Below are 26,352 nucleotides of genomic sequence, written 5' to 3'. Positions count from 1 at the left end.
GGACGATCTCTTCTTCCGCTTCTCCTTAGATTTCACCTTCTTCGGTGCGGATGATCGGGTCCCCGAGTCATCCCGACGCTTTTTAGCTGGGGTGTCCACTGACCTTTCAGAACGTCGCTTTGTGGAACACCCGTGCTCGACTGGCATCTCGGTCCTGATCGGCGATGTATCGGCCGAAGTGACCGTCGGGACCACAGCCTCTCCCATCAGTACCGCTGAGCCCGATGCCATCTTTTGAAGACGAAGTGCTGACTCAACCAACGCAGCCGAAAGCCTCGCCACTCGTTTCTTGCGAGTTTGTTTGGAAAAACTCAGACAGTGCGAGCAAGAATTCACACGATGTCCCTCACCCAAACAAAGGAGACAGAGGGAATGGCCGTCGGGGGGGGGGGGGGGGCAATCTTCTTCACACAACCCCAACGTCTTTCCATAGATGTCAAGGAAAAAACCCACCCAGGAAAGTCTCTGAGGGGAAAAATGGGGGAAAACTGGGCCCCGAAGGGCAAGTCCAACAATTTTTTTTTACAACACTAACTATCTAACAACTAACTAACTAACTACACTAAGAAAATAACAAACAGGCTATATACAACAAGAAAGGCAATCCTAAGATTACTCTACCCACCGGGGACACAAAAGGAGATCCTCTCAGCGCAGCAGTCAGAAAGGAACTGGCGGGATCCTCGTGCTGGCGCCGGTGAGCATGCACACTGGGACGCCTGCGCATGCCCGTTGGTGCTGAGAGTGAAAAAATCCCGGGCTTTTTAGGTACCAATTCAGGGATCGGCGCAGGCGCTCTATCCCATGAGTGTGAAGCACAGAGACCACGAAGAAGATCAGTAGCAAGGAACCAGGCCTAGGGTAGCCAAGGTGGAGCCTGAGGATCTCCTGGTATGAAAACTAAACTCCAAACAACAGATCTCGCTCCCTCTGGAGAAAACAACTGCTTTGGAGGGTGGACTCTAAGGCATTATATTCAGCTGAGGGCTCTCCTCTCCCTAAACTCTGGCTTCCTTAAACTCCACCATAAAATCTCCAGGAATTTCCCACCAACCTGGAACTGGCAACTGTAGTCAGGACTGGGCCCAATGAGATCTCTCTCAAAGGCCAAAAGAGGCCTGGAAAGCGCCTCCCCCCGCTGCCTTTTACTGACAGAACCAAGCTTGGTTGCCTAGCAAGAGCCACTGCCTAGCAGCTTCCCCAATAGCCTGATCCTCATCTGGGCTCATCTGAAGCTGAGGGGAGGGAGTAGGGTTGCCAAGTCCAATTCAAGAAATATCTGGGGACTTTGGGGGTGGAGCCAGGAGACATTGGGGGTGGAACCATAAGCAAAGTTGTGACAAGCACAACTGAACTCCAAAGGGAGTTCCTGCCATCACATTTAAAGGAACCACACACCTTTTAAATGCCTTCCCTTCATTAGAAATAATGAAAAATAGGGGCACCTTCTTTTAGGGCTCATAAAATTGGACCCCCTGGTCCAATCCCTTTGAAACTTGGAGTGCATTTTGAGGAGAGTCCTTAGATGCTGTGCTGAAAATTTGGTGCCTCTAGCTCAAACAACAGCCCCTCCAGAGCCCCAGATACCCCCAGATCAATTCTCCATTATTCCCTATGGGAATCAATCTTCATAGGGAATAATGAAGTTCCCATCAGACATTTTCCTCCCCCCACCCCCCTTTCTGATGACTCTGAAGCAGGGGAGGGCCTGCTCCCACCAGGGGATTCGCAGATCTACTCACGGGTTGCTGAACTTCCAACTTATTCAAAGTAACACAAAGCAACTGAAAAGATTGTGCGACCAATGAAGGGTCTGGGCTGCAAACGACCTCTGCAAAGATTGTGCAACCAATGGAGGGTTTGGGCTGCTTTCACAGTCATGCTATTCTACCTGCTCCCCCACCCCCCTTCAGCCTTAAAGACGCAGACGCACCATCCCAAGAGGAAGCTTTTCGGAGTGGAGTCTGAAGCCTCCAGAGGTGGAAAGGCACATGGGGGCTGTGGGGGCAGGGCTTCCCCTGCTGGCCAGCTGACTGGGAGCGGGAAGCAGTCTGGAAAAGCGAGAGAAACCCCACTGGGACCTGGGGATTGGCAAGCCTGGGAGGGAGGGAGGGACAGGAAAGAGGCAGCTGCCATAGCCTCTGAGGAAATGCTATCAGTGGGGTCAGGCCTTGCCACCTAGTCTCTTTTCGAGGCGAAGAGTACCTGTGCACTTGAGTAGCCTTCCTCCCTGGAGGCTAACAGCAAGAGGAGCTGCAGCAGCACCACCTTCATTCCTTGTCTCTTTGCCATCTCCCCATTGCTGCTGCCTACTTTTTCTTCCAAATGCCACAGAGAATGAGGGTAGGCAACAGAGGGCGGGAAAGAGGAGCAGACTAAACCAATGGAATTCAGTGGAACTTGAGTGGCGGTTGACAGGCTAATGGCTGATGTGGTGAATCATGCCAGAACATTTGGGCTTTTATATATATATAAAGGATGCTTAAAAGTTTCAGAAATTGTGTCCATGCCCATTTATTTTACCTACCTGAGAATTCTTGGTGGTTATCTGGATAGCTTTGTGCTCTTGGCATTCGGGATTTGGGATAATTGTCTCTAGAAAGACAAACAAGGTTGACCTATTATAGCTTTTCGTAATGAGCAATCTCATATATTTTGTGGCCAACAGCTTAAAAGAATAAAGTTTAAGTTCAGTGGCACCTTTAAGACCAACAAAGTTTTATTCAACGTATGAGCTTTTGTGTGCACACTCATTTCCCCAGATACACTGGAACTGAAGTTACCAGTCCCTACATACAGGCAGAGGTTGAAAAGCAAATCAGCATACAACATAATGAAGGTGTTTTAACAGATGCAGATAGGGATTACAAGCAAATTTTATATGGCCACCAGTTGTTTGGATTTAATTCCGGGGGGGGGGGGGGGCAGTGAAGCAAATAAATATGTCAGAATTGGAGATAGATATGTAAAAGTATCCTTCTTAACTGTGGAGTACTAAGAGTAAGTAACTGAGACCCTGCTGTTATGCTCCATCAAGCATGGAGACTGATGGGAGTGTAACAACAGGGTCTCAGTTAATTACTCTTAGCACTCCACAATTAAGAAGGATGCATTTACATATCTATCTCCAATTCTGACATATTTATTTGCTTCACTGCTTCCCCCCGCACCCGGAATTAAATCCAAACAAATGGTGACCCTGTAAACTGTGCTTGTAATTCCTGTTTGCATCTGTTAAAACATCTTCACTATGTTGCCTGCTGATTTGCTGTTCAACCTCTAATTGTATGTGTGGACTGGTAACGTCAGTTTCAGTGTATCTAAGGAAGTGTGTGTGCACACACGCAAGCTCATATCTTAATTAAACTTTGCTGGTCTTAAAGGTGCCACTGGACTCCAACTTTGTTTTACTGCTTCAAGCCAACATGTCTGCCCATCTGGCTCCAGCTTTAAAGAATGCAAGACAAAGCTGTGTAAAATACTAGAAATTCTTACCCATCTAAAGGACTGTCAAGAGAGGGGCAGCTTCCAGAGCCAGAGTTTTCGGGACTACTCAATGATAATGGATCCAACATCTGGAAGAAAGTACAATAGACTTAAGAATGATCAACAACAAGGTACTTCAGCCAAACTGTGCAATGCCTCCATCACTCAAATGTCAAAATAAGACTCAAGACAAATACTATAACAATAGGCAGTCTTAAGGAGAGGAAGTTACTACAGAAATTCCAGAATGTGGTGTTAGACGTATCCTCTGATACAAAAAAGAGAAATAAGTTATATCTTCATTTTTTCATTTTGGCTAACCCCCTAGCAAGAATTTATTATATTTATTACTGTGCACTATACTGGGATAAAGGAAGAAAAGAACAATCCCAAGCAGAAGAACTTCACTGTAAATATACACACACTGTAAATATGTGTTTTGCTTTCTTCTCCCCTATATGCCAGGCAGTCATTTGGGATACCTAAAAGCTTCTGAAAGGTTGATGGGAAAATATTCAGACCAGTAAAACAGGGAAATACCTCTATACTATATACTATACCTCTATTATATATGAAGTGTATGAAGAAGAACAGAGGAGGTTTTCCCAGTTCCTTAGAGCTAAGTTACTTGGACAAACTATGACACAAAATCATCTGGATGGGAATTTCTGCCTTCAACCAGCAAGATGCACAATCCCATTTAGAAGATAATGTGTACACATGATATAATGGATAGAAAGGTAGATCGGAAGAGCCTGCATGCAACTGTCCCTTTCACCACATTAAAGAACTGGGAGTAGGGGAAAAACACTTGCCTGATCCATACTTTCTGGAATGAACTCTCCCTCACTGTTGATACTGGTGAATGACCCATTCCGGGCCACCTGGTGCAGCTCATCTGGAATGTATCCGGGAGGAGGTGAGCTTCTATCACGAGCATAATAACCTTTTAATTGTTAAGAAGTACATTTGAGTAGAGAGTCGTAAAAATCCTTCACCCTTCCCAGAATCAATAACTTATTTGATTTCAAAAGCAAAGATTTTCCTGCTTTTTAAAGCTTCCACATTGTCTGCCAAGCACATATAATCTAGTACAGCAGAAATTTTGCTTTTTAAAAAAATATTTCATCACCAATTGTACTGCATGTTTCAACCTACCTTTATTTAATGGTTGCATTGTGTGTGGAAAGATCTGAATTTTCTCCAATTGTCAGAACTAAACCATTAGATGTTTGCTTGCGTATGAAAGCTTGCACCTTGAATAAAACTTTGTTGGTCTTAAGAAGATGATGATATTGGATTTATATCCCGCCCTCCACTCCGAAGAGTCTCACAGCGGCTCACAATCTCCTTTACCTTCCTCCCCCACAACAGACACCCTGTGAGGTGGGTGGGGCTGGAGAGGGCTCTCACAGCAGCTGCCGTTTCAAGGACAACCTCTGCCAGAGCTATGGCTTTCCCAAGGCCATTCCAGCAGGTGCAAGTGGAGGAGTGGGGAATCAAACCCAGTTCTCCCAGATAAGAGTCCGCACACTTCACCACTACACCAAACTGGCTCTCTTCCTCCCCCACAACAGACACCCTGTGAGGTGGGTGGGACTGAGAGGACTCTCACAGCAGCTGCTCTTTCAAGGACAACCTCTGCCAGAGCTACGGCTGACCCAAGGCCATCCCAGCAGGTGCAAGTGGAGGAGTGGGGAATCAAACCCAGTTCTCCCAGATAAGAGTCCGCACACTTCACCACTACACCAAACTGGCTCTCTTCCTCCCCCACAACAGACACCCTGTGAGGTGGGTGGGGCTGGAGAGGGCTCTCACAGCAGCTGCCCTTTCAAGGACAACCTCTGCCAGAGCTACGGCTGACCCAAGGCCATCCCAGCAGGTGCAAGTGGAGGAGTGGGGAATCAAACCCGGTTCTCCCAGATAACAGTCCGCATACTTAACCACTACACCAAACTGGCTCTCAAAGGTACCACTGGACTAAATCACCAGGTGGTAGTGTGTTCTAAATCACCAGATGGTAATGTGTTCAAGATTAGTATGCCGTATGATGAATTATCATAACATACTCCTAATTTCTCTTTGGCTAGAAGGCTGCCTGAGGTGAAATTGCATTTTCACAGAACTGAATCTGCAAGTTAACTGGGTATATGCAATTTCTGACCACCAGCACTACTTTAACATGCTGTAGGACAAGTGTAACAAGCCAAGTACCAACACGCAAAGATTTTAATAAATGGAAAATTAACAAGCAATCTCAACAGGAAAAGGAACGTGCCAGAGATGTCTCTTGTTCCTCATTGTTCTATCTTAGAATAAGAACATAAGAACATAAGAGAAGCCATGTTGGATCAGGCCAACGGCCCATCAAGTCCAACCCTCTGTGTCACACAGTGGCAAAAAATGTTATATACACACATACACTGTGGCTAATAGCCACTGATGGACCTCTGCTCCATATTTTTATCTAAACCCCTCTTGAAGGTGGCTATACTTGTGGCCGCCACCACCTCCTGTGGCAGTGAATTCCACATGTTAATCACCCTTTGGGTGAATTTAAAATGAAAAGAATTTAAAATGAAAAGCTATGCAGACAATATGGTCTCACAAAGCAGGAGTCAAGTGGCACCTTTAAGACCAACCAAGTTTTATTCAGAACGTAAGCTTTCGTGTGCTCTCTAAGCACACTTTATCAGACGAGGGGATCAGGTATTGTGGGCTGAAATACAAGCAGTTTGTTGATTAAGTATGCAGAATGATCACATTTTAAACCAGTGTGGCTTGGCCATTAGGTCTGGATAGCCATAAAAGGTAATAAAGTCCTCTGCCAATTGGTATTTCTGTAAATCTAGGTGTAAATCTAAGTTCCTTTGCAATAAAACGTCAAGAACAGAATGGAGAGAGAAAATGCTGAATTACAAATTATTATGAAACTTGGAACAAACACCTCCCCAGGACTGAACAGGGATATTGGTTTTTTTATCTCATTACATATGCTAAACCCACTCTCAGTGAGTATAGCTACACATTCACAGTATTCCAATGTATTTCTCTTTTATAATACTGTATCAGAATAATGTTTTATACTGACATACTCAAATAAGGGATATTGGCTATTTATCTCATTACATATACTTAACCCGTTTTCATTTTATGTATTCTTGCATGTTTTCTAACGGCAGACTAGAATGATGTTTATAATGTATAGATTTATGTTGATAAGCAAATTAGGTGGACTGCAACTAGGAAATACACGTCCTTTTGTGATTCACCTTGATTTACAGAAACACCAATTGGCAGAGGACTTTATTACCTTTTACGGCCTATCCAGACCTAATGGCCAAGCCACACTGGTTTACCATGTGACCAGTCTGCATACTGAATCAACAAACTGCTTGCATTTCAGCCCACAATACCTGATCTCCTCGTTTGATGAAGCGTGCTTAGAGAGCACACGAAAGCTTACGTTCTGAATAAAACTTGGTTGGTCTTAAAGGTGCCCTTGACTCCTGCTTTGTTCAACTACTTCAGACCAATACGGCTGCCCGCTTGGATCTACCAATATGGTCTCACAGTCTCAGATCTCCAAAAACCATCACAGTACGTAAAGAACATATTGAAGAATTTGGATCCTTCTCAGGATATAAAATGAACAGAAAGAAACCAAAAAATGATAAAAAATTTTTTAACTCAACAAGAAAAAGGTATTATAAAAAGTATAGAATGTAGAATAGTTACTGACTCCATTAACTATCTGGGAGTAAATGTGACCAGGCAAAGCTGTAATCTTTTTAAAAACCATTACCAGAAGATTTGGAAATTGAAACACATATAGAAATTTAAAATCTTGTGGTTGGGAAGAACCTCTACAATCAAATGCACTGCCAAAACTAATCCCCCCCCCTCCAAATACATATAGAAGAAAGAATATTGAAAGAATGGCAGATAAACAGATTTATTTGGAATGGTAAAAAACCAAGAATACACTTTCAAATATTATTGAGATTGGAAGAAGAGAGGAGGGTTAGCAGTTCTAAATATAAAATTATATTATCTAGTGGCAGCCCTGGTTTGGATTGCAGACTGGATTAAAAAACCAAGACAAAGAATAGCAAAGCTTCTATCAGCAAACCTAGATGAAGGTTTACACAATCATTTATGGATTGAGGAATCAATTAAAATAATCATAACACAAGAAAGGAGTTAAATAATCAGAAATGGATTTTTGAAAATATGGTTTACGCGAGTGAATGTAGTGAGCCCTCCAAACTGTCTGCTTATGTCCTCGGTAGAAGCTTATCATGATAAAAATACAAGAAATAAAAATGTTTGGGGTTTTTTTTAGTGTATGGCAATATGGTAAATGCTCAGGGGAAAATCAAATCCTGGAAAAATACCAGAGATAAAGGAATTAAAATTCAATGCTCTATTATCAATCAGCTTCAAGACTAAAGATGATTATCAACATGGAAGGTGAAGCTCTAAGAAAGGTGAATGACTCTGAACAGCTGGTTATTTAAAACCAAAAGACCATTTACTGTGATGGATATATAAGTTAGTACTTCAGCTAGAAACAGAACAAGTGAAAAAAAGTATGATTAAATGGATGCAAAATTTTAGAGAGTGGAAACTATGTTTAGAGAGCGGAAACAATGGGAATGGTTATGTAAAAATATATTAAGTTTACAGGTACACATTAAGAGTAAACCGATGAATGTTTTTAGATGGTATATAACCCCAAAAGATATGGAGAAAGTAGACAAAAACTACAAAGGAAAATACGGGAAATGTTAAGAGATCGATGGAACCTTTTACTATATGTGGGAGACTTGAAATAAAGCAAAAAGATATTGAAGGAAATACATGGAAAAATGCAGAATACATTAAAATTTAAATCTAAGATTTAAATAGAATATGCTATTAGGCATACTGCCCAATAAATTACTAAATTTGTTTGAAAAGATATTCAAATAAATGGTGACAGCAGCTAGAATTATCTACACAGCAAAATGGAAATCAGGTCTGTCCAGGCTGAAAAGAATGGGAAAATAAACTTTCTGACTATGCACTAATGGTGAAATTAAGAACCTATCTGAGAAACAGATCAATTCAGAAATCTGAGAGATGGAGTATGTATTATGCCAGCAGGATACAAATTTAAAATTAATTCAAAAATTGTATATAAATGTATTGCAATGCAGAAGCAGAACAGTTTTAAGTGTAACACCTTAAATAAAAATGTATAGGGAAGTGGATTTTAAGCAGAAAATTTTTTTATTTTCTTATTATGAGATATATAATAGACTTTGCTTTGTACTTTGATATATTACCTATCTGTTAAAAGTCACAGTGAGTATGTAGCAGTGGTGAAATATGTAAGACTGAATATGCAGTAATGATTAAACTAATAATGTAGTTGCAAAATAAATCAGCAATGAAATCTGAAATTTGAAATGTTGAATATAAATGTACCCCAACAGAAGTAAGGACCACAGTACTTTATAGATGTCTTAATGTTATAATGAAAAGGATGTTAGGGAGAAATGTTTTCTGTTTTATACATTCTGTAATATAGAATGATCCTTTATATATGAAACTATGTTATATAAATCCCTCTTTTCCTTTTTGTATCCCTTCAATACTATTATTTTGTTTTGAACATATGAAGCTGCCTTATACTGAATCAGACCCTTGGTCCATCAAAGTCAGTATTGTCTTCTCAGACTGGCAGCGGCTCTCCAGGGTCTCAAGCTGAGGATTTTCACACCTATTTGCCTGGGCCCTTTTTTGGAGACGCCAGGGATTGAACCTGGGACCTTCTGCTTCCCAAGCAGATGCTCTACCACTGAGCCACCGTCCCTCCCCATTTATTTTTCTAAAATAAATAAATATATAAGCGCAAAGGAGAGATGCACTGGGCAGGAACAAATGCAACCTGATGGCATCACTAAATTCTGGTTCTTCAGGCCATGCCAGAGTGAGCTCAAAATGACTCATGGGTCGGGCTGGACCCATCCGGAAGCTGTTGTGCGTGCTGCCGTTCATTTTGGTGGGACTCACGTAGGAAAACTTTCCCAACAAATCATATTCTACAAGACTGAATGTGTAAATCTAAGCTTGTTCTATTCTGATGCCTGCAGAGACTCGGAGGACTGGGATAAATGCAGATCTGCTCTGGCTAGGCTGCTGTTTGGTTATGCATGCAGAATGCTGGGAAAACTAGCAGCGGTAGAACTCCCTTGGGCTCAACTCAGAAGCTAGGCTTGGCTAACCAAACAATTCTCCTTTTCTTTAAAAACAGAAAGGAAAAAAAAAGACTTGCCAGTTCTAGGATTCTGGCAAGCCCAGCTATGAAAGAACTAAATAAAACCAAGTAATAAGCTGGCTAGTATTAACAATCACTCCTCTAACAGATTTCTTTCAGCAGCCAAAACTGAGATATGTTCTAGATAAATCTTCCTACCAAGACTTTTTTTTGTAGCAGGAACTGCTTTGCATACTAGGCCACACACACCCTGATGCAGCCAATCCTCCTGGAGCTTACAGCAGGCCCTGTACTAAGAGCCCTGTAAGCTCTTGGAGGATTGGCTACATTAGGGGTGTATGGCCTAATATGCAAAGGAGTTCCTACTACAAAAAAAGCCCTGCTTCCTACAAATAGAGATCTGCACACAAACTCTTCCCAGTGTTACAGTTTTAAATGAGTGATTTTCTCAGACACTTCTGTGTCTTACATCCTTTATGTGGAGTGTGTATCTCAAAGCTTTTCAATAAGCTACTCTCCCCTATTTTCCCATGTTACACTGACATTTACTTTTTGGGAATTAAAATTTATTGTACAAAACTGTCATTAATACTGCAACCTGCTTATCTTGCACAGACTATTTGGGCTTAAAACTGACATATGGAATGCCACCCTTAATGCAAGGAATCATCAAAACTATTTGTGCAAAGATGCTTCCATAAAAATCGTTCAACATAAAGCCAACTTTCACTCCAAAATTACAGAAAAACACAAATACATTACCTATTACAGAAAGCCTGCTTTTCCTTTCTGTCACTCTGAATACTGTATTATCCAAGTCTTCTAATGATGCCAAAGGCTCCACATTACTCTGGAGGTGAAAATATATTATTTTTTTATCCTCTGAAAAATTGTAAGACACACTCTACACATAAAAGAAAATACTGTTTGTTTGTTTTTTCATGAGCAAGATGTTTCCATGCCACTTATCAGAGAATAATCTGATGTTGAACTGGGGCTGTTTATTAGCTCCCGACTCTACATATTTCAACTCAGCAGCTTTCTTTGCAGTGTTTAACAGACAACGGAACAAAGAAATGTGAAGATTTATAACATGGAAACTGGAATAATTCAAAACAAGAAAAAATATCCCAGTTCTACAAACGAAACCTAGTCCCTTCTACTCCACAGTAGACTGTTCACGACCGCAATTTGCAGTAACAGATTAAAAATAAAGTTGAAAATATAATGCATTTTTTTCAGCAACTAGCATCCTTTAGTCTTCCTTGAGCCACATTTGTTTCTCTCCCTTTCAACACTCTGACGAAGCAAGGAGTAGGAAGAAAATTTTACATTATGGTACCAGAGCTAGCAGCTCAAGCACCAAGCACAGCCTAGAAGATGATGCCGTTTATATTTTACATGTGGGTTTGTATAGTAGGTATATATATATATTTACTAAATATAATACAGTAAATTCATTGTTTATGCATGCATCCGTTCACACCTGCATAATTCCGTGGGCAACAAGCAATATCTTGAGGCTTTTCATGTGAACACTACGATCGAGGAGCTCAATAGCTTTGTCCAAGTCCTCCTGGGTGGTTAATGGAATCACCAACTAGATAAAAATTAAGAGAAATAGCTGAACAAAGACAAAACCCAACCCATCCACAGGCAGTGTAGTTAAGGAACAACAATTTCCTCGTTATTGACTCCTTAAGACTGGTAGCTAAAGTTTCAACATACCAAGCAGGGTTGTCAACACTGGATTGGGAAATTTTTGGAGATTTGAGGACAGTGCAGAGGGAGAAGGCTCAGCAGGGATGTGATGCCAGACTCCTGACTTCTGAAGCTGCCATCTTCTCCAGGGGAACTAATTACTGAGATCTTCAGCAGCTTATAGTTTTTCAAGGCTCAATGGAAAGTGCTATTTAAGCTCTAAATGGCTTGTATATCTAAAGGACCATCTTCTACCACAAGCACCTGCCCATCTGTTGAGATCACTGTCCAAGACTCTTCTCTATGTTTCCCTCTATTCAGGTGTCAGGTAGATGAGTCATCAGAATGGGTGGGGTGCCATCAGCGCTACGTATTCTGGTGCCAAGCAAAATCCATTCAATTCTCTTGAACTCAACATTATTTAAGATTTCATTTAGCACTTACCGCTGTATGTTTTTATCCTGATAATTTTACTGTTATTTATATTTTTTGAACTTCTATACATTTTGTTTTGTAAACGACTTTGGGGGATTTAGGCTGCAAAGTGGGATCTAAATCTCCCAAACAATCAGCTATATTACCCGACAAAAGGCGATGTTAGGCCAACCACCTGATTCCTTGATCCGTGCCCCCAATGGCTGGTGAAAGCCGACCAGGAGGGACTATGGGGTCCCCGGAGACTATTCTCAACCTTTCATTAGATTCAGGGTTTTCCCCAGAGGAGCTGAAGGAGGTGGTGGTTATCCCGCTCTTGAAAAAACCAAATCTAGATCCTACGGATCCAATCAATTACCGCCCACTTTCAAATCTCTTGTTTCAGGGCAAGGTAACTGAAAGAGTGGTGGCTGAGTAGCTTCAGAAATTCCTGGATGACACATCAGTGCTGGATCCATTCCAATCAGGCTTCCGCCCCAGCCACAAGACAGAGATGGTACTGGTCGCCCTCACAGACGATCTCCATACTCAGTGGATCAAGGTGGGTTGGCACTGCTGATACTGCTTGATTTGACAGCAGCGTTCAACAGTGTCAACTATAATCTGTTGACCCACTGCCTTCCCAACACTGGAATCTGTGGGGTAGACTTGCAGTGGATTACCTCATTCCTCCATGGTTGGGAACAGGGTGGCACTTGGAAAGGCAGTGTCTCCTAGGTACCTAATGGAATGCGGGGTTCCTCAGCGGGTGCTCCTCTCCGCAATGTTAGAACAAAGCTTCAGATCCACACAGCTGCCCACTTGGATCTCTCCTCAATGTTGTTTAATATCTATGTGTGTCCCCTCGCCCAGCTGGCACGGAGTTTTGGGCTGGGGTGTCATCAGTACGCGGATGACACCCAGCTATTTCTGTTGATGGATGGATGGACACCATTCCTGTGAACTTAGCTGAGGGTTTGGAGGCTGTGGTTGGGTGGCTAAAGCAGAGCCACCTGAAACTGAATTCAGTTAAGACAGAGGTGCTATTGCTGGGGGGTGGGGGGTGAGATGGGGTGCACACTTCCAGGTCTCGATGGCATGCCCTTAATTCTGGCGTCGACTGTCAGGAGTCTGAGCGTGACTCTGGATGCCACCCTGTCTATGGGTGCCCAAGCTGTGAAAGTTGTCAAGCTGAAGTCTTTCCAATTGTGTCACGTTAGGCAACTGGCCCCCTATCTGTCCCACCCTGACATAGTCATGGTCATCCATGCAGTGGTCACTTCCAGGATAGACTACTATAATACTCTCTATGCGGGCCTACCCTTGTGCCTGACCTGGAAGCTTCAACTGATCCAAAATGCAGCTGCGTGAGTCCTCACGGGGACCCCTAGTGGGCACATAATCATCCTGTGCTGCACAAGCTGCACTGGCTTTCAGTGGAGCACCGGATCAGGTTCAAGGTTCTGTTTTTGATCTTTAAGGCCCAAGAGAGATCCCCGGCCCAAGAAGAAGATAGAAGATGATGAAGAAGAAGATATTGGATTTATATCCCGCCCTCCACTCTGAAGAGTCTCAGAGCGGCTCACAATCTCCTTTACCTTCCTCCCCCACAACAGACACCCGGTGAGATAGATGAAGATATTGGATTTATATTGCGCCCTCCACTCCGAAGAGTCTCAGAGCGGCTCACAATCTCCTTTCCCTTCCTCCCCCACAACAGACACCCTGTGAGGTAGATGAAGATATTGGATTTATATCCCACCCTCCACTCCAAAGAGTCTCAGAGCGGCTCACAATCTCCTTTCCCTTCCTCCCCCACAATAGACACCCTGTGAGGTAGATGAAGATATTGGAATTATATCCCGCCCTCCACTCCAAAGAGTCTCAGAGCGGCTCACAATCTCCTTTCCCTTCCTCCCCCACAACAGACACCTGGTGAGGTAGATGAAGATATTGGATTTATATTGCGCCCTCCATTCCGAAGAGTCTCAGAGCGGCTCACAATCTCCTTTCCCTTCCCCGCCCCCACAACAGACACCCGGTGAGGTAGATGAAGATATTGGATTTATATCCCGCCCTCCACTCCGAAGACTCTCAGAGCGGCTCACAATCTCCTTTCCCTTCCCCCCCCCCCACAACAGATACCCTGTGAGGTAGATGAAGATATTGGATTTATATCCCACCCTCCACTCCGGAGAGTCTCAGAGCGGCTCACAATCTCCTTTCCCTTCCTCCCCCACAACAGACACCCTGTGAGGTAGATGAAGATATTGGATTTATATCCCACCCTCTACTCCGAAGAGTCTCAGAGCGGCTCACAATCTCCTTTCCCTTCCTCCCCCACAACAGACACCCTGTGAGGTGGGTGGGGCTGAGTCGCACAGCAGCTGCCCTTTCAAGGACAACCTTTGCCAGAGCTATGGCTGACCCAAGCCCATTCCAGCAGGTGCAAGTGGAGGAGTGGGGAATCAAACCCGGTTCTCCCAGGTAAGAGTCCGCACACTTAACCACTACACCAGCTGTCCTTGACTAGGGCTAGGGTTTTCTCAGCTTTGGCCCCCACGTGGTGGAACTCTCTGCTGGAAAATGTTCATGCCCTGCAGAATTTACTACCCTTCTGCAGGGTATGCAAGTCATTTAGTTAAGAACAGCAACACATACATATATACACACACAGGCTTGTAATAGGTATGTAGTAAATGCTATATGGGAAAAAAAATGCAAACTCTTTGTGAAAGAGGGTCATGGAGAGGAAGACACCTGGTGACGGCCACATCACCACACCATGGAGTACAAGGTATTGTGCATGTGCATGAGAAGTGGGCTGATATTAGTAAAAGGAAAGCAGAGGGTATAACACTACAAGTACACACAGTGGGGAGGACTCACAACCATTGCAGCTCACTGGCACTCCTTTAAAAGAGTACCCAGTTTTCATTTCAAACAATACTGCTACCCAGCTATCCATGTACCACCCCTACAAACAGTGAATCAGGAACCAATATTATACCTCATTATTGCTGTAATGCAAACTCATTGGCTGTCCAAAGGCAACTTTAGCTTTTGATGAAAGATCTTCTAGCTTGACTGGTTTAGTAAACTGCAGAATTCTGTAATACAAGGTTTGGAGTGGGGAGGAGGGAGAATCCAATAACATGAAAACACAATACAATTGATCAACGTTTAATTTATTAAAAAGTGACGTCTTCTCTTACCTCCGCCCCATTTACTGAACAGATTTCAAATGAGCACTCATAACAAGATCCTAATAAGAAAAGCAAATCTTCCTAGATACTGGAGAATCTTTCCTCATTCTATCAAAAGCACATATAATACTGCAACATTCCAAAAATAATATTTTTTTCACATACAAAAGGAACAACTTCCCCTCGCCTCGTCCCTTGTAAGCCACGTTAATGAACTAATTTGAAACAGCAGCATAATTTTATCTTCAGACTTCGAAAACCATGCTTAGATGTGGTCATTCTAGAAATCTCGTACAGAGTTGAATTGTGTAAGTCCATATGCCATTAAGTAAAACTCTCCTGTTTTGCTGGAAACATCTTAAAAGGTTCTCTCTCAAATCTTTTCGGTAGCGAATGCATGCAGTGACATCATGCAGGTGAAATAATGATCATCATAGTTTAAGACAGGGGTGCCGAACTGATTTGTTATGAGGGACGGATCTGACATAAATGAGACCTTGTCGGGCCAGGCCATGTGAGTCATAAAATATCATGCCCGGTAGCAGAAATATAAACTTTATAAAGGACACAGACAAACCAAAAGATTTTTTCTACAAAACCATACTTAAAACATTAGCTGGGAACCTGCTTATCCTCATTTTTATATACTGGCATGATGTTGCATTTCCACCCTAAGGCGGGGATACCAGTTGTGTTGATTTCAGGGGAAAACATGGCCAAAATTGGGGCCCACCAGTCAGGGAAATATTTTAATAGTTCTGGGGGGGATCTTGTCCTCCTCTTGGGCCTTGCCAGCAGAAAGGAAGGCTGTCTTAGGTCTAGTTCCATTTACCATAATTATCTGGACATTTTGGGATTTCCCTTGTCTTCAGTTTTCAGTCTTTAGCAGAAACTGGGCTCACATAAGAGAAGCCATGTTGGATCAGGCCAATGGCCCATCCAGTCCAACACTCTGTGTCACACAGTGGCCAAAATTTTTTATTTATATATATATATATATATACGCACACATATATATATATATATACACACACACACACACACACACTGTGGCTAATAGCCACTGATGGACCTCTGCTCCATATTTTTATCTAAACCCCTCTTGAAGATGGCCATGCTTGTGGCCACCACCACCTCCTGTGGCAGTGAATTCCACAGATAGCTGAGTAGGAGTTCAACCTCTTGTTACTGAAAGGGACTCTTCACATGCTTCGAGGAACCTGCTACAGCTTACGAAGAGCTAGTTCAAGAGTACTGGTTTTCATATGAGCCTCTCTGCGATATTGTTGTGTCTTTCCCTGTATTGTGTTTCTTTTTGCTCTTTTCCCACCCTCTTTTGGAATCCAACCACCTTTTCCTTTTTCTTCTCTCTTTCATAGTAAATCTTTATTAAAAGACATTTCTTTGGCTTTACTTAATACAGTTTATTTCTCCAGGATATTCCTCCTGACTACATGGATACTACCAGGCTGGTTATGACGTCTCTTCTAGAGTTTCTATCCTGTAACTTTGTTTTTGTTCTCATACTATGCTGGAAGGGTGCCTTCTTAGATGGTCAGTCTAGATATTCTCAGGAAGTCCTGAATGGTGGGTGACCAGTGCATTTCCCAAGGAACGTTTGTCTAAAGGAGTTTCCCAGCAAGGAAAGATGCTAATTTCCCCTTCCTACAATACCAAATTCATAATGCTGGTGTTTAAATTTGTTCACCAAAATTAGAAGAAAATGCTCAGTGAAAGAAAGATGGAAGTCTGACATTTTTAATGTTTGCTCTCACTTGAATATGAAGTTTGCACAGTCAATACGGAACTGACTGACTTTTACAGATGACCATAAAATAAATGAAATCAGCTCCACCCCACCAGCATGTTGTGAGAGCAACAACAAATTTGAATTAAATCATGTATTCAATTAAAATAAGTTCAACTGCATTCATGAATTAGCAAATGAAATGCCTAAAATGGTTTATTCTATTTACCGTCTTTCGCCTCGATGTTCAAATTTGACTCGGATGTCATTCTGTAAGGGAATGATACAGATTTAAAAGAAAAAAAGAAAACCAGAAAACAAAAATCATAGGTGAACATGAGTTTTGTGATCACGGCGTAGAGGGCCGACATATTCTCACACATCTGAAGCAACATTATTTTGATAAAATGGAAAGCAAAGCGATTTATTTACTCGCTTAGGAAATGGAAATTTGAGATGCAGTATACTAGTCAGACCTAATACAGCATATTTGCTCTGCACAAGACAATCTATTTAATTTTCTCAAACGTTTCAAGAATATTCATGCTGCAACACTGAACCGTCTGAAGAAGTGAAAAATCACATCAGAACACAAGCACATGTTCTTCACTGGGGTAAGCAAATGCTTTATAGAATTACCTGTTTTTTTGGTGAAGCTGATTTCCCTTTGCCCGTTTCTTGTAGAGGCAACACAGGACGACTTGCCTTATGGAGGACTGCCAAATCCTGCATGATTGAATTCAATGCTTGCTGCTCATCTGTTTATTAAAGAAAGGCACATTAGAAAGCTTTGTCCATTGATTTTTGGATGAATTATAGGTTACACAGGAGATGTATTGTCAGCTCTCCTAATACAGGCTTGGATCCTATATTATGGTTTCCCTCACATTTCTCTCTAGCCACTATGAAGGCTTTCCTTCACTGTGGTGATCACGTCCTCTGTCGCTAGCACTTCCATATGTGAGAGATATTTGTTCAAAGAGTTTTTTCACGCTCAGAGGTGATAGTGGCAGAGGAAGCAAATGATGTAGGGGAGGAAAAGCAAGGGAGCATTTTAACTCTTTGTGCTGCACCGTTTTCCCTTTCCCCCAGTGCTATTAGTCCTGGTAGAAGGGGGGAAAGAGAAATGTACCTATAATGCTCATCTTTCTTCTTCTTCTTCTTCTTCTTCTTTACTGAACTCAGATAATAGTAGTATACCGGGTGAGGGAGATAGAAATTGGTCTATCAGCACACACAAAAAGGGGTACAGCTCCCCATGCCCTCCCAAACCATGGCCTTAATCCAAATCCCACTCCCCCATCTGTTTAATATTAAAAAGTGATCTGATCTTCAATGTAACATGTAGCTTAGGTCTTAAATTGAAAATTAACTTTAAGAGCTGTTTTAACAAACCCTTCAGGAAAATAAAAAAGATGGCTCTAAAGGTGATCTGAATAATCCTTTTTACAAGCTTTCAGAATGTGGACCCCAAGACTATCAAGTATTGCATGAACTATTTTTGATTTTAACTAGTATGGTTAGAAAAGTAGTCAGTCAGTCACATTTTATTTGTATCCCGCCCTCCCCGACCAAGCGGCTCAGGGCGGCTAACAGCATAAAATTCGATACATACATTGTATAATAAATAACATTTGAAGACAAATTAAAATCCATAAAATTCTAAAAACATTAATACATTTAGTGCTATTCCATCGGCAAGTTTACTTGGCAATATAGTAGTATCAGCTGGTGAAGGCCATTTGGAACAGGATGGTTTTGCAGGCCCTGCGGAATTGTTCAATGTCCCGCAGGGCCCGCATTTCCTCTGGGAGTTGATTCCACAGCTGTGGGGCCAAAACTGAGAAGGCCCGAGTACTCTGGAGTCTTACCTCCTTTGGGCTAGGGATAGTCAGCAGGTTCTTCCCTGCTGACCTCAGTGCTCTCTGGGGTTCATACGGGGAGAGGCAGTCCCTAAGGTAGGCAGGTCCTCGGCCATATAGGGCTTTAAAGGTAATAACCAGCACTTTGTAGCGAATCCGGTATACAACTGGCAGCCAGTGCAGTTCACGCAGCCCCGGCTGTATGTGCTCCCGCTTCTAGTAAGCTTCTAGATGGCACAAACTTTTTTCCTGGCTGAAGAAAAGCCCTATGCCACATAAAAGCATGCTACCCTACCAATACAAGTAGTCTTATTAAAAGCTCTGGGAACATCAGAGGGACCATAAAGTTATGCCACTTTTACATCCTATTATCTTCTTCATTATATAATAAAGATCATTTCCAGTAGGTCTTAATTGTTTTACACCATCACCACATCGGCAATCTTAATTGGTGTCCAAAAAAACATTAAGTGGGTTGCAGGATTCTTTCAGAAGATGTTTGGCTTAACTTTTAAACATACGATGTGTTGCAGTTAAGGTGAGCTAACGCTTTTGATCCAAACATCTGCTGAGAACTAAAACGTACTTAGGAATTGACCTGGGAAAAAGACAAAAAGAATAAGTATTGATGGGAGTCGTTTGTAGCACCCAAGGGCCCAACTCTGAAAATTTATATCCTTAATTTCACCATAGTAAGTGAGCACTGCAAGACACAGCCAGATAGCTTACTGAGTTTTGAAGGTGGAGACCTGTATTCAAATAACTTTTAAACATGAACCTAACACAGAAATTCCCTCAGCCCCATTTACATCACTGGCTGTAAACAGTCCATTGGTACTTACCATGAAGGGTCCTTCTCCTCAGAAATCAGGAAGACATCTCTGTGGGTTATTCCCATCATTCCTTTAGGGAGGCAGGAAATACAATTTTCCTATTCCTTTTGGCGCCTTCGGAATAACCCGCCCCTTTCAGTTTTGGGACTCTGAAAGCAGTGAAGTCAACCTAGAAACTAAGGTTAAACTTGAGAAAAATTAACTCATTACCTTGACAGAACATGTAACTGTATACTGAAATGCACAGGTACAAGAAATAGATATAGAAGAAGAGCAGCACCAGAGATAATGGACGATGATGGAGGGTGTGATGAGATGTCCTCCTGACCACTGAGGAGAAGGACCCTTCATGGTAAGTACCAATGGGCCATTCTCCCTCAGGGTCAGAGGACATCTCTGTGGGACCTCCCAGAGTAGTGTCCCTTAAATGGGAGGGACATCATCGTCAGCAGTACAATGTGTTGCAAAAATCTTCTTCGAAAGGCTGCAACTGATTACTCTGTTGATTGCTGCCTGCATTATCCAACGAAGATGGAAATGGAAGATCACATGGCTGCTGAGCAAGCCCCTTCCAATGATGGTTGGTTAAGAAAGACCATGTTAGAAGAAACACTAAGTTCTTAGACAGAATTATCCCCCCACAAGGGAATGAAAACTCACAACCATGAGGCTAGATTTCCAAATAGTGTCAACCCTGGTGCAGTAAATCTTCAGAGGCTGTCTGCCATCTAAGGTGTGCCAGATGAATTCCTTGGAGCACTACAGCTAAGAACAAAGGATTGGAACTGAAAACTCTTACAAGCGCTGAAGCTTGAAGTGGCTTTGGAAAGGATGGGAGGATCCACCCGAGGACCACTTTGTCCTTATGAAGTGCCCAATTCAAATTTGATGGACAATGCACTGAGCTCAGAAATTCTGTGCTAAGGTTATGGCCACTGAGAAGAGTCTTTGTTCAAAATCATTTTGCTCCCACTTCTCTCGGAGGTACAAACAGTGGACTGGTAAGAGCAGACAGAGCTGTATTAAGACTCCACATGGACCAAACAATGATCTGGAGAAGGAATGGTGAGTGCCGTCCCTTGTAGAATTAACGCACGTGAAGAAGTTTGGACAACTAGTATTCCCCAATGAATGGGAGAAGTGTGGAGGTAGTTGCTGTCTATGAAGAGTAGAAGCTTGGGGACCTGGGTGATGACGCTCTCACAGAATGAAAACCTGGAAAGCTTTCCAGGTAGAGTTATAACTGCAGACAGCAGACTGTCCTCTAGGTGCTAGAATTGTGTCAGTCACATCTGAGACGTATCTTAGCTGTAGAAGAAACCCCCTTGGTCAAACAAGATCATTCTAGACCGAGCTGCTAGACTGAAAACCTGTTGAAGCATGCCTGGGGAGATCAGTAGCCAAACTGAAGGCAAAGCGAGAGTTCTGTTCCGATCAAGGCGCAGGAGTGGCCTGGCAAAAAAAGAAGCAACTAGAATGACCTCTGCATGTAGATCCCTCACTTTCTGGATGGTGCTGAGTCAGAGGGAAATTAACAAAAATACAGAGTAGGCTCCAGGGCTTTGGGGATGTCAAAGCAACCCACTTCTCCACTTCCTGGTGAAAACTCTGGTGAAGAAAGGTTGGTAGCTGACAATCTGTTGGGGACAGAAAAGGTTCCCCTGAGGACCGCCCCCCCCCCAGGTGTTGAATAGATCTGGATTGAGGGACCACTCCCCCTTGCAGATGGTCTCCCTGGTCCACCAATCAGTTGGACCTTGTTGCATCCCAAGATGCGTTCCACCCACAGCAGGAACTTCATTGCTTCTCTGTGCAACTGGAATGATCTGGAGTCTCCCTACTAGTTAAAATGCACCTTCACGGATATATTGGCCATTTGAAACAGGCCGTGCTGGTTGATGAAGTTGGAACTATAATAGTTCGGGGCCTGGAAACAAGATTCAGAAGGTTGCTGTTCTGCTGGAAAACATTTTGCCCTGAGCAGGAACTACTTGCAGAACTGCTCCCCATCCTTGGAGGCTGAATTAGTAAATGGCTCCCAGAATGTAGGACTATGGAACAGTCTAGATTGCCGGTGTAACTAACAGGCTCATCTCCAGTTTCTCCAGAGCAGAAGTTTAAAAGGATGCTAAAAAGGTGCATGAGCCTGGTGTGGAAAAGTGCCTACTGGACCTTGTGTGTGAGACACCAGGAGACCAGGCCCAGGAGAGAATGGATGACAAATGATACTGAATACCTATTGTGGCCGTTACAACTCTCTCTGGCCTTGGACAGTGAAGGGAACAAAAAGTTGGACATGGATTCAATCACAGCTCCCAGCTGTTTGATCCCCTAGGGTTCGTCAGAGAGCACTCTTTGACAAGTTCACCAAGAAACCCTAATGCCGCAACGTAAGAACATCAGTTCTATATCCTGGAAAGACTTGGCTTTATTGTAAGATTGGCTAACCAATCTTTTAAGCAATACTCCCTCTAGTTGTGGAGACCCATGAGGAAAAAATCTACTCCGTGAGCCACTGGCAACCAGGTTATGAGCTACCAGAGCCATTTATTTATTTTGAGCCAAGACAAAAATATATGCGCTAGTTCACCCTAACTCAGCCTAGAAGGAACCCTGCCGATAAACAAGGATGAGTATGGATTCCTTGTCTCTGAAATGAACTGCTAGATTATCAGGGGCTTCAAGAAGACTCAGGGAACCGAGAAGGTTCCAAATGGTATGAACTGGTATCAAACCTGTTGGTCCTTCATTACGAAACAAAGACAATTTCTGTGAGGCTGTTGTCTTGGAGCCTCTAGATATTTTTCCATCAGGTCTGCGGAAGCAAGGAACTTGCCAGACAGAAGAGGGCCCCTAATGCCCTCAAAACTTCCATGCAAAGCAACCTAGCTAGATGTTGGGAAGCTTGAGATCTGGAAAAGGTCTCCAATCTCTATCCTTCGAAGGCACAATGAGAAGGATGGAGTGGACTCCTTAACCCCTCCTTGCCACAGGAATCGGCTTGAGAGTTTGAATGTAGATAAGGTGTTGTAGAGTTCTGGAATTGGTAAAGCTCTTGACGAGATTTCTGGCAGCTGGAGATCTCACAAATCCTATCCAGTGGGAAACCACAGAACTCGATGGGGTAACCTAATGCAACTACTTCTCCACCTGAGACGCTTCCCAAGCAGGAAGAAAGCAAACTAGTTCTGGATCAACTGGATAAGATCTGTTTCTAGGTGTGGGGTCCCAGATTGTTCCGTCAGACCTATAGAAGCTGTGCTTGTTAAACTTAGTCCCACTTGTGGCTCATCCACAGGGGAGCCTTCATTTGGAAGTGAAGGAGCTTCTCTTGAAAAAGGATTTGGCTAGGGACTGTTGTTGAAAATGGATGAGAACCCTGTCTATCATAGGCAGGGATAAATCAGGGCATGGCCTACTCCTTGTCTCGACAGGTAGGCGCTACCCTGTAGGCAATTCTTTTGTTCTGGGTAAGTGGATACGATTGACTTGCACAGGAAAACAGCTGGCCATAACCAGAGCCATGCTTTCCTGGAAACTGAACAATCAATATACATTCTAATGAGCTAGAAATAAGAGGAAAAATCACTGACCAGAACCCAAGAAAGGAGTCATCCTGCAGCATGCAGGCATAATAGATGCCTGGATGCTGTGACTTTGAGGATGCGACTGGCTCCTTCCAGCCAACATCTGTTATTCTCCGGTAGAAGCTGGATCAGTGTACAGATCAACCTGATGGAAACCCAGGAAACCAAGGAAGCTGTGGAAGGAATTCTTACCATCATGACAACAGAAACATGCATTCACTTAAGGGCTCACGAATGGTGTCCAGTCCATTCTCACCAGACTGTCCACTGCTTTCATAAGCAACCTGCAGAGGGTTTTTTTCTGGAGTATATGATCTCTGTCAGCCCTGTTCACACCCTTTTTAGGAAGCAGGAAGGTAACGGAGCCAAACTCTGAGCCTCCAAACAGCCGCTGGTTGCCTCCAACTGCCCAGTGAATGGTAGGTTCCTCTTGAGGCGGCATTTATTGGCACTCTTCTCAGCTGCGCCATCTGCGGCCGGCACGAGCATGCCGCTAAGGCAAGTCGGTCCCTCTGATGAAAGCTGCTGCAGCGTGAGTTTCCCTCTCCTCCTCGGAGAGGAAGCCAACAGAACATCTCCGCTGCAATCTGGTCGATCAGAGTTGAGTGAGGTTTCCTTGCGAGTAGAGGTAAAGGAGAATTAGAGGAGTTGAAATGACTCCTCTCAAGTAGAGGAGAGGGGGAGGAGGACAGACTGGATGAAGAACAAGATATATAAGCTTAAGGGAAAAGAAATTAGAAGAGGAAAGGATAAAGTTTGAATGCTGAAGGCAATAGGAAGGCTAAGCCTACACTATTTGCTGCTGCTCCCTATGGAGGCTGGAACAAAACTGAAAGGGGCGGGTTATTCTGAAGGCGTCAAAAGAAAGAGGAAAATTGTATTTCCTGCCTCCCTAAAGGAATGATGGAAATAACCCACTGAGATGTCCTCCGACCCTGAAGGAGAATAGGATAAAACAAGATGAACATTTTGTAACCTACAGTAAGTCCACAGCTTAGGGAAACATAAATAAAAATAAGATTAAAAGTTCTACCAGAGTTCAACATGTCCTTATACATTTGCAAAACAACCTAATTGTACTGCAAGGGCAGAGCAGCAGTGAAAAAATGGAAACTGGATCGATTGGAAAACCCCCGCCACTTCAAGACATAAGACAATGCAGTCTTATGTAGTTACTCCAGCTCAAACACACTGATTTCTATGGGCTTAAGGCTAAATTAACTCCATGCAGGATTGAACTGTAAGTCATTCATGTTTCCATGCAGTTACAATTTAATATAGATCCCTGTTGTTAGGGTCAGTGGGCTTCAAACTTAACACAAGAGGCATGGTTCAGTCTACATAGCTCAGTCTGACACTCTATTGTCACTCTGGTGCCTAGTCTGAGGTGACTCAAGTCTCCATGTCAGCAGGCACCAGGGCTCCTGCAGTAAGCAAACTAGCAGGGAAAGAGAAAACCCAGGAGAACCTGCAACAGGCTAGTCCTAATGTATCTCAAGGCAATAAGAAGGTGCATAAGTACATCGAGGGACAACATATCTTCTTGTTCCCTTTCATGTGCTGTCGCTTAACTCTATATTTTACAAGATAATGTTTTAATACTTGCATTATTTTTAAAATTCAGGAAAAACTTCACCATTGTGTTCTCAATATAGACAAGCTTTCTGGATTAAATTAGGCGACAAGGGAGGCTGATAAATGGTAGTGACGTCTGTGAGGTTACAACCAATTTAGGTGTTATTTTACCAATGGTACAAATATATCTGTAAAATGTAACCATCACACCAAGGTTTCTACAACTGGAGGACAGCACAAAATCTTATTCCTTATCTGGATTGCCAAAACAGTTTTCTGGCTTGTTCTTGAGTCTCTAAAAGCAGCTGGATCCTCAGATGACACTTCTCTCAAATCATGTTTCATCTGTTAATGTCTGTAGATCCTATCACTACTGAAAGCCCAGCAACAAAACCAGATGAAACTAGGCAATCCACCCTAGAAGAGCACTGTCTGACCCATTCTCCTTCTGCGAAGCAAAAAAAGAAGTATGGAGGGACCAGTACCTGTGGCAACAGAACTTCAAGGGAGTGAACAGGATTTGGGGGTTCTGAAAAGTGGTCTTCCAGTAAAATGGCTGCTACTTAGGGCTACACACAAACCCTTAACAAGATTTACTAAAAAGGTGAAGAATGCTTGTCATTTCCTGGCAAATTTGTAGTTTTAAAACCAAGGCATTTATTTCAAAATCTTAAAGTATGTGGCAATTCTCACTCGAAGATATCTTTGTTATCAGCAAGGCAGAGACGAACACTTTATAAATGGAATCCAGCTTTTGAATTTATTAAGCAACTCACCCATAGCGGCAGCCAGCCCAGAAAACCTCAACTTCAAAAAAGTGGCTCTCCCATCAGTAACCTTTTATTGCCTATATAAAGCAAAAAAAAAAAAAAAGTTGTGAGTGACAGCACCAAGGTGTATAAAAAAGTCTACAGGTGACAATAATTCAGGCTTTAAAAAAAAAAAGTTGTGAGTGACAGCACCAAGGTGTATAAAAAGGTCTACAGGTGACAATAATTCAGGCTTAAAAAAAAAAAAGTTGTGAGTGACAGCACCAAGGTGTATAAAAAGGTCTACAGGTGACAATAATTCAGGCTTAAAAAAAAAAAAAGTTGTGAGTGACAGCACCAAGGTGTATAAAAAAGGTCTACAGGTGACAATAATTCAGGCTTAAAAAACAAAAGAAAAAGTTTGTCAGTGACCACGATGCTGAAAGGAGAAGATGGTGGAGGCAGGGTTGATAAGAAGCAAGCTAAAGCAGTAACTGGAGGCAATATGTGTGAAACCTGATTTAAGAAGGGGGAAAGCTGTGGCTCAGTAATAGAGCACATACTTTGCATGCAGGAAGTCCCAGGTTCAATCCTGGTATCAACAGTTAAAGTTGTCTTGCTGCTCAAAACTGTGGAGAGTCACTGCTTGGAGAAGCAATATTCAGCTAGACAGCCCAGTGATCTGACCTGATAATAAATCAGCTTCGTAAGTTCATACGAGAGGGGACTCACAACAAAATGTTGCATAATGTGTTTCGGCTTGGTTTAACTTGTCATTGTAGCGTAAGTTTTGTAGTCGCTAAACGTATATACCACCCTTGGCATTCACTCACTCATCCTGCTCTCTTCCCATCTACCCATCACCGCCCTGTGCACGCCACTATCCCATCCCCCCCCCCTTGGACATTAACCAGGGTGGATAAAAAT

At 42.9% G+C, this 26,352-nt stretch overlaps 1 protein-coding gene across 1 annotated transcript in view; it reads right to left on the bottom strand.

Annotated features, from left to right (window-relative positions):
- MAP3K2 (mitogen-activated protein kinase kinase kinase 2) overlaps window positions 1-25,525 on the bottom strand; it is a 51,155-nt gene extending 25,630 nt beyond the window's left edge. Inside the window, exons 1-9 of the mRNA XM_060262663.1 lie at window positions 25,453-25,525; window positions 17,459-17,577; window positions 17,049-17,089; window positions 14,877-14,976; window positions 11,238-11,351; window positions 10,514-10,601; window positions 4,302-4,432; window positions 3,496-3,575; window positions 2,528-2,595 (exon numbers count right to left, since the gene is read on the bottom strand). Coding sequence (XP_060118646.1) covers window positions 2,528-2,595; window positions 3,496-3,575; window positions 4,302-4,432; window positions 10,514-10,601; window positions 11,238-11,351; window positions 14,877-14,976; window positions 17,049-17,089; window positions 17,459-17,577; window positions 25,453-25,456 — 745 coding nt within the window. The 5' untranslated portion in view covers window positions 25,457-25,525. The remainder of the gene's footprint in view (window positions 1-2,527; window positions 2,596-3,495; window positions 3,576-4,301; window positions 4,433-10,513; window positions 10,602-11,237; window positions 11,352-14,876; window positions 14,977-17,048; window positions 17,090-17,458; window positions 17,578-25,452) is intronic.
- Window positions 25,526-26,352: the final 827 nt, after the last annotated feature.

Source organism: Heteronotia binoei, chromosome 21, assembly GCF_032191835.1.
Source record: "Heteronotia binoei isolate CCM8104 ecotype False Entrance Well chromosome 21, APGP_CSIRO_Hbin_v1, whole genome shotgun sequence".
Taxonomy (NCBI): Eukaryota; Metazoa; Chordata; class Lepidosauria; order Squamata; family Gekkonidae; genus Heteronotia; species Heteronotia binoei.
This window is presented reverse-complemented; position numbering and strand designations above follow the sequence as displayed.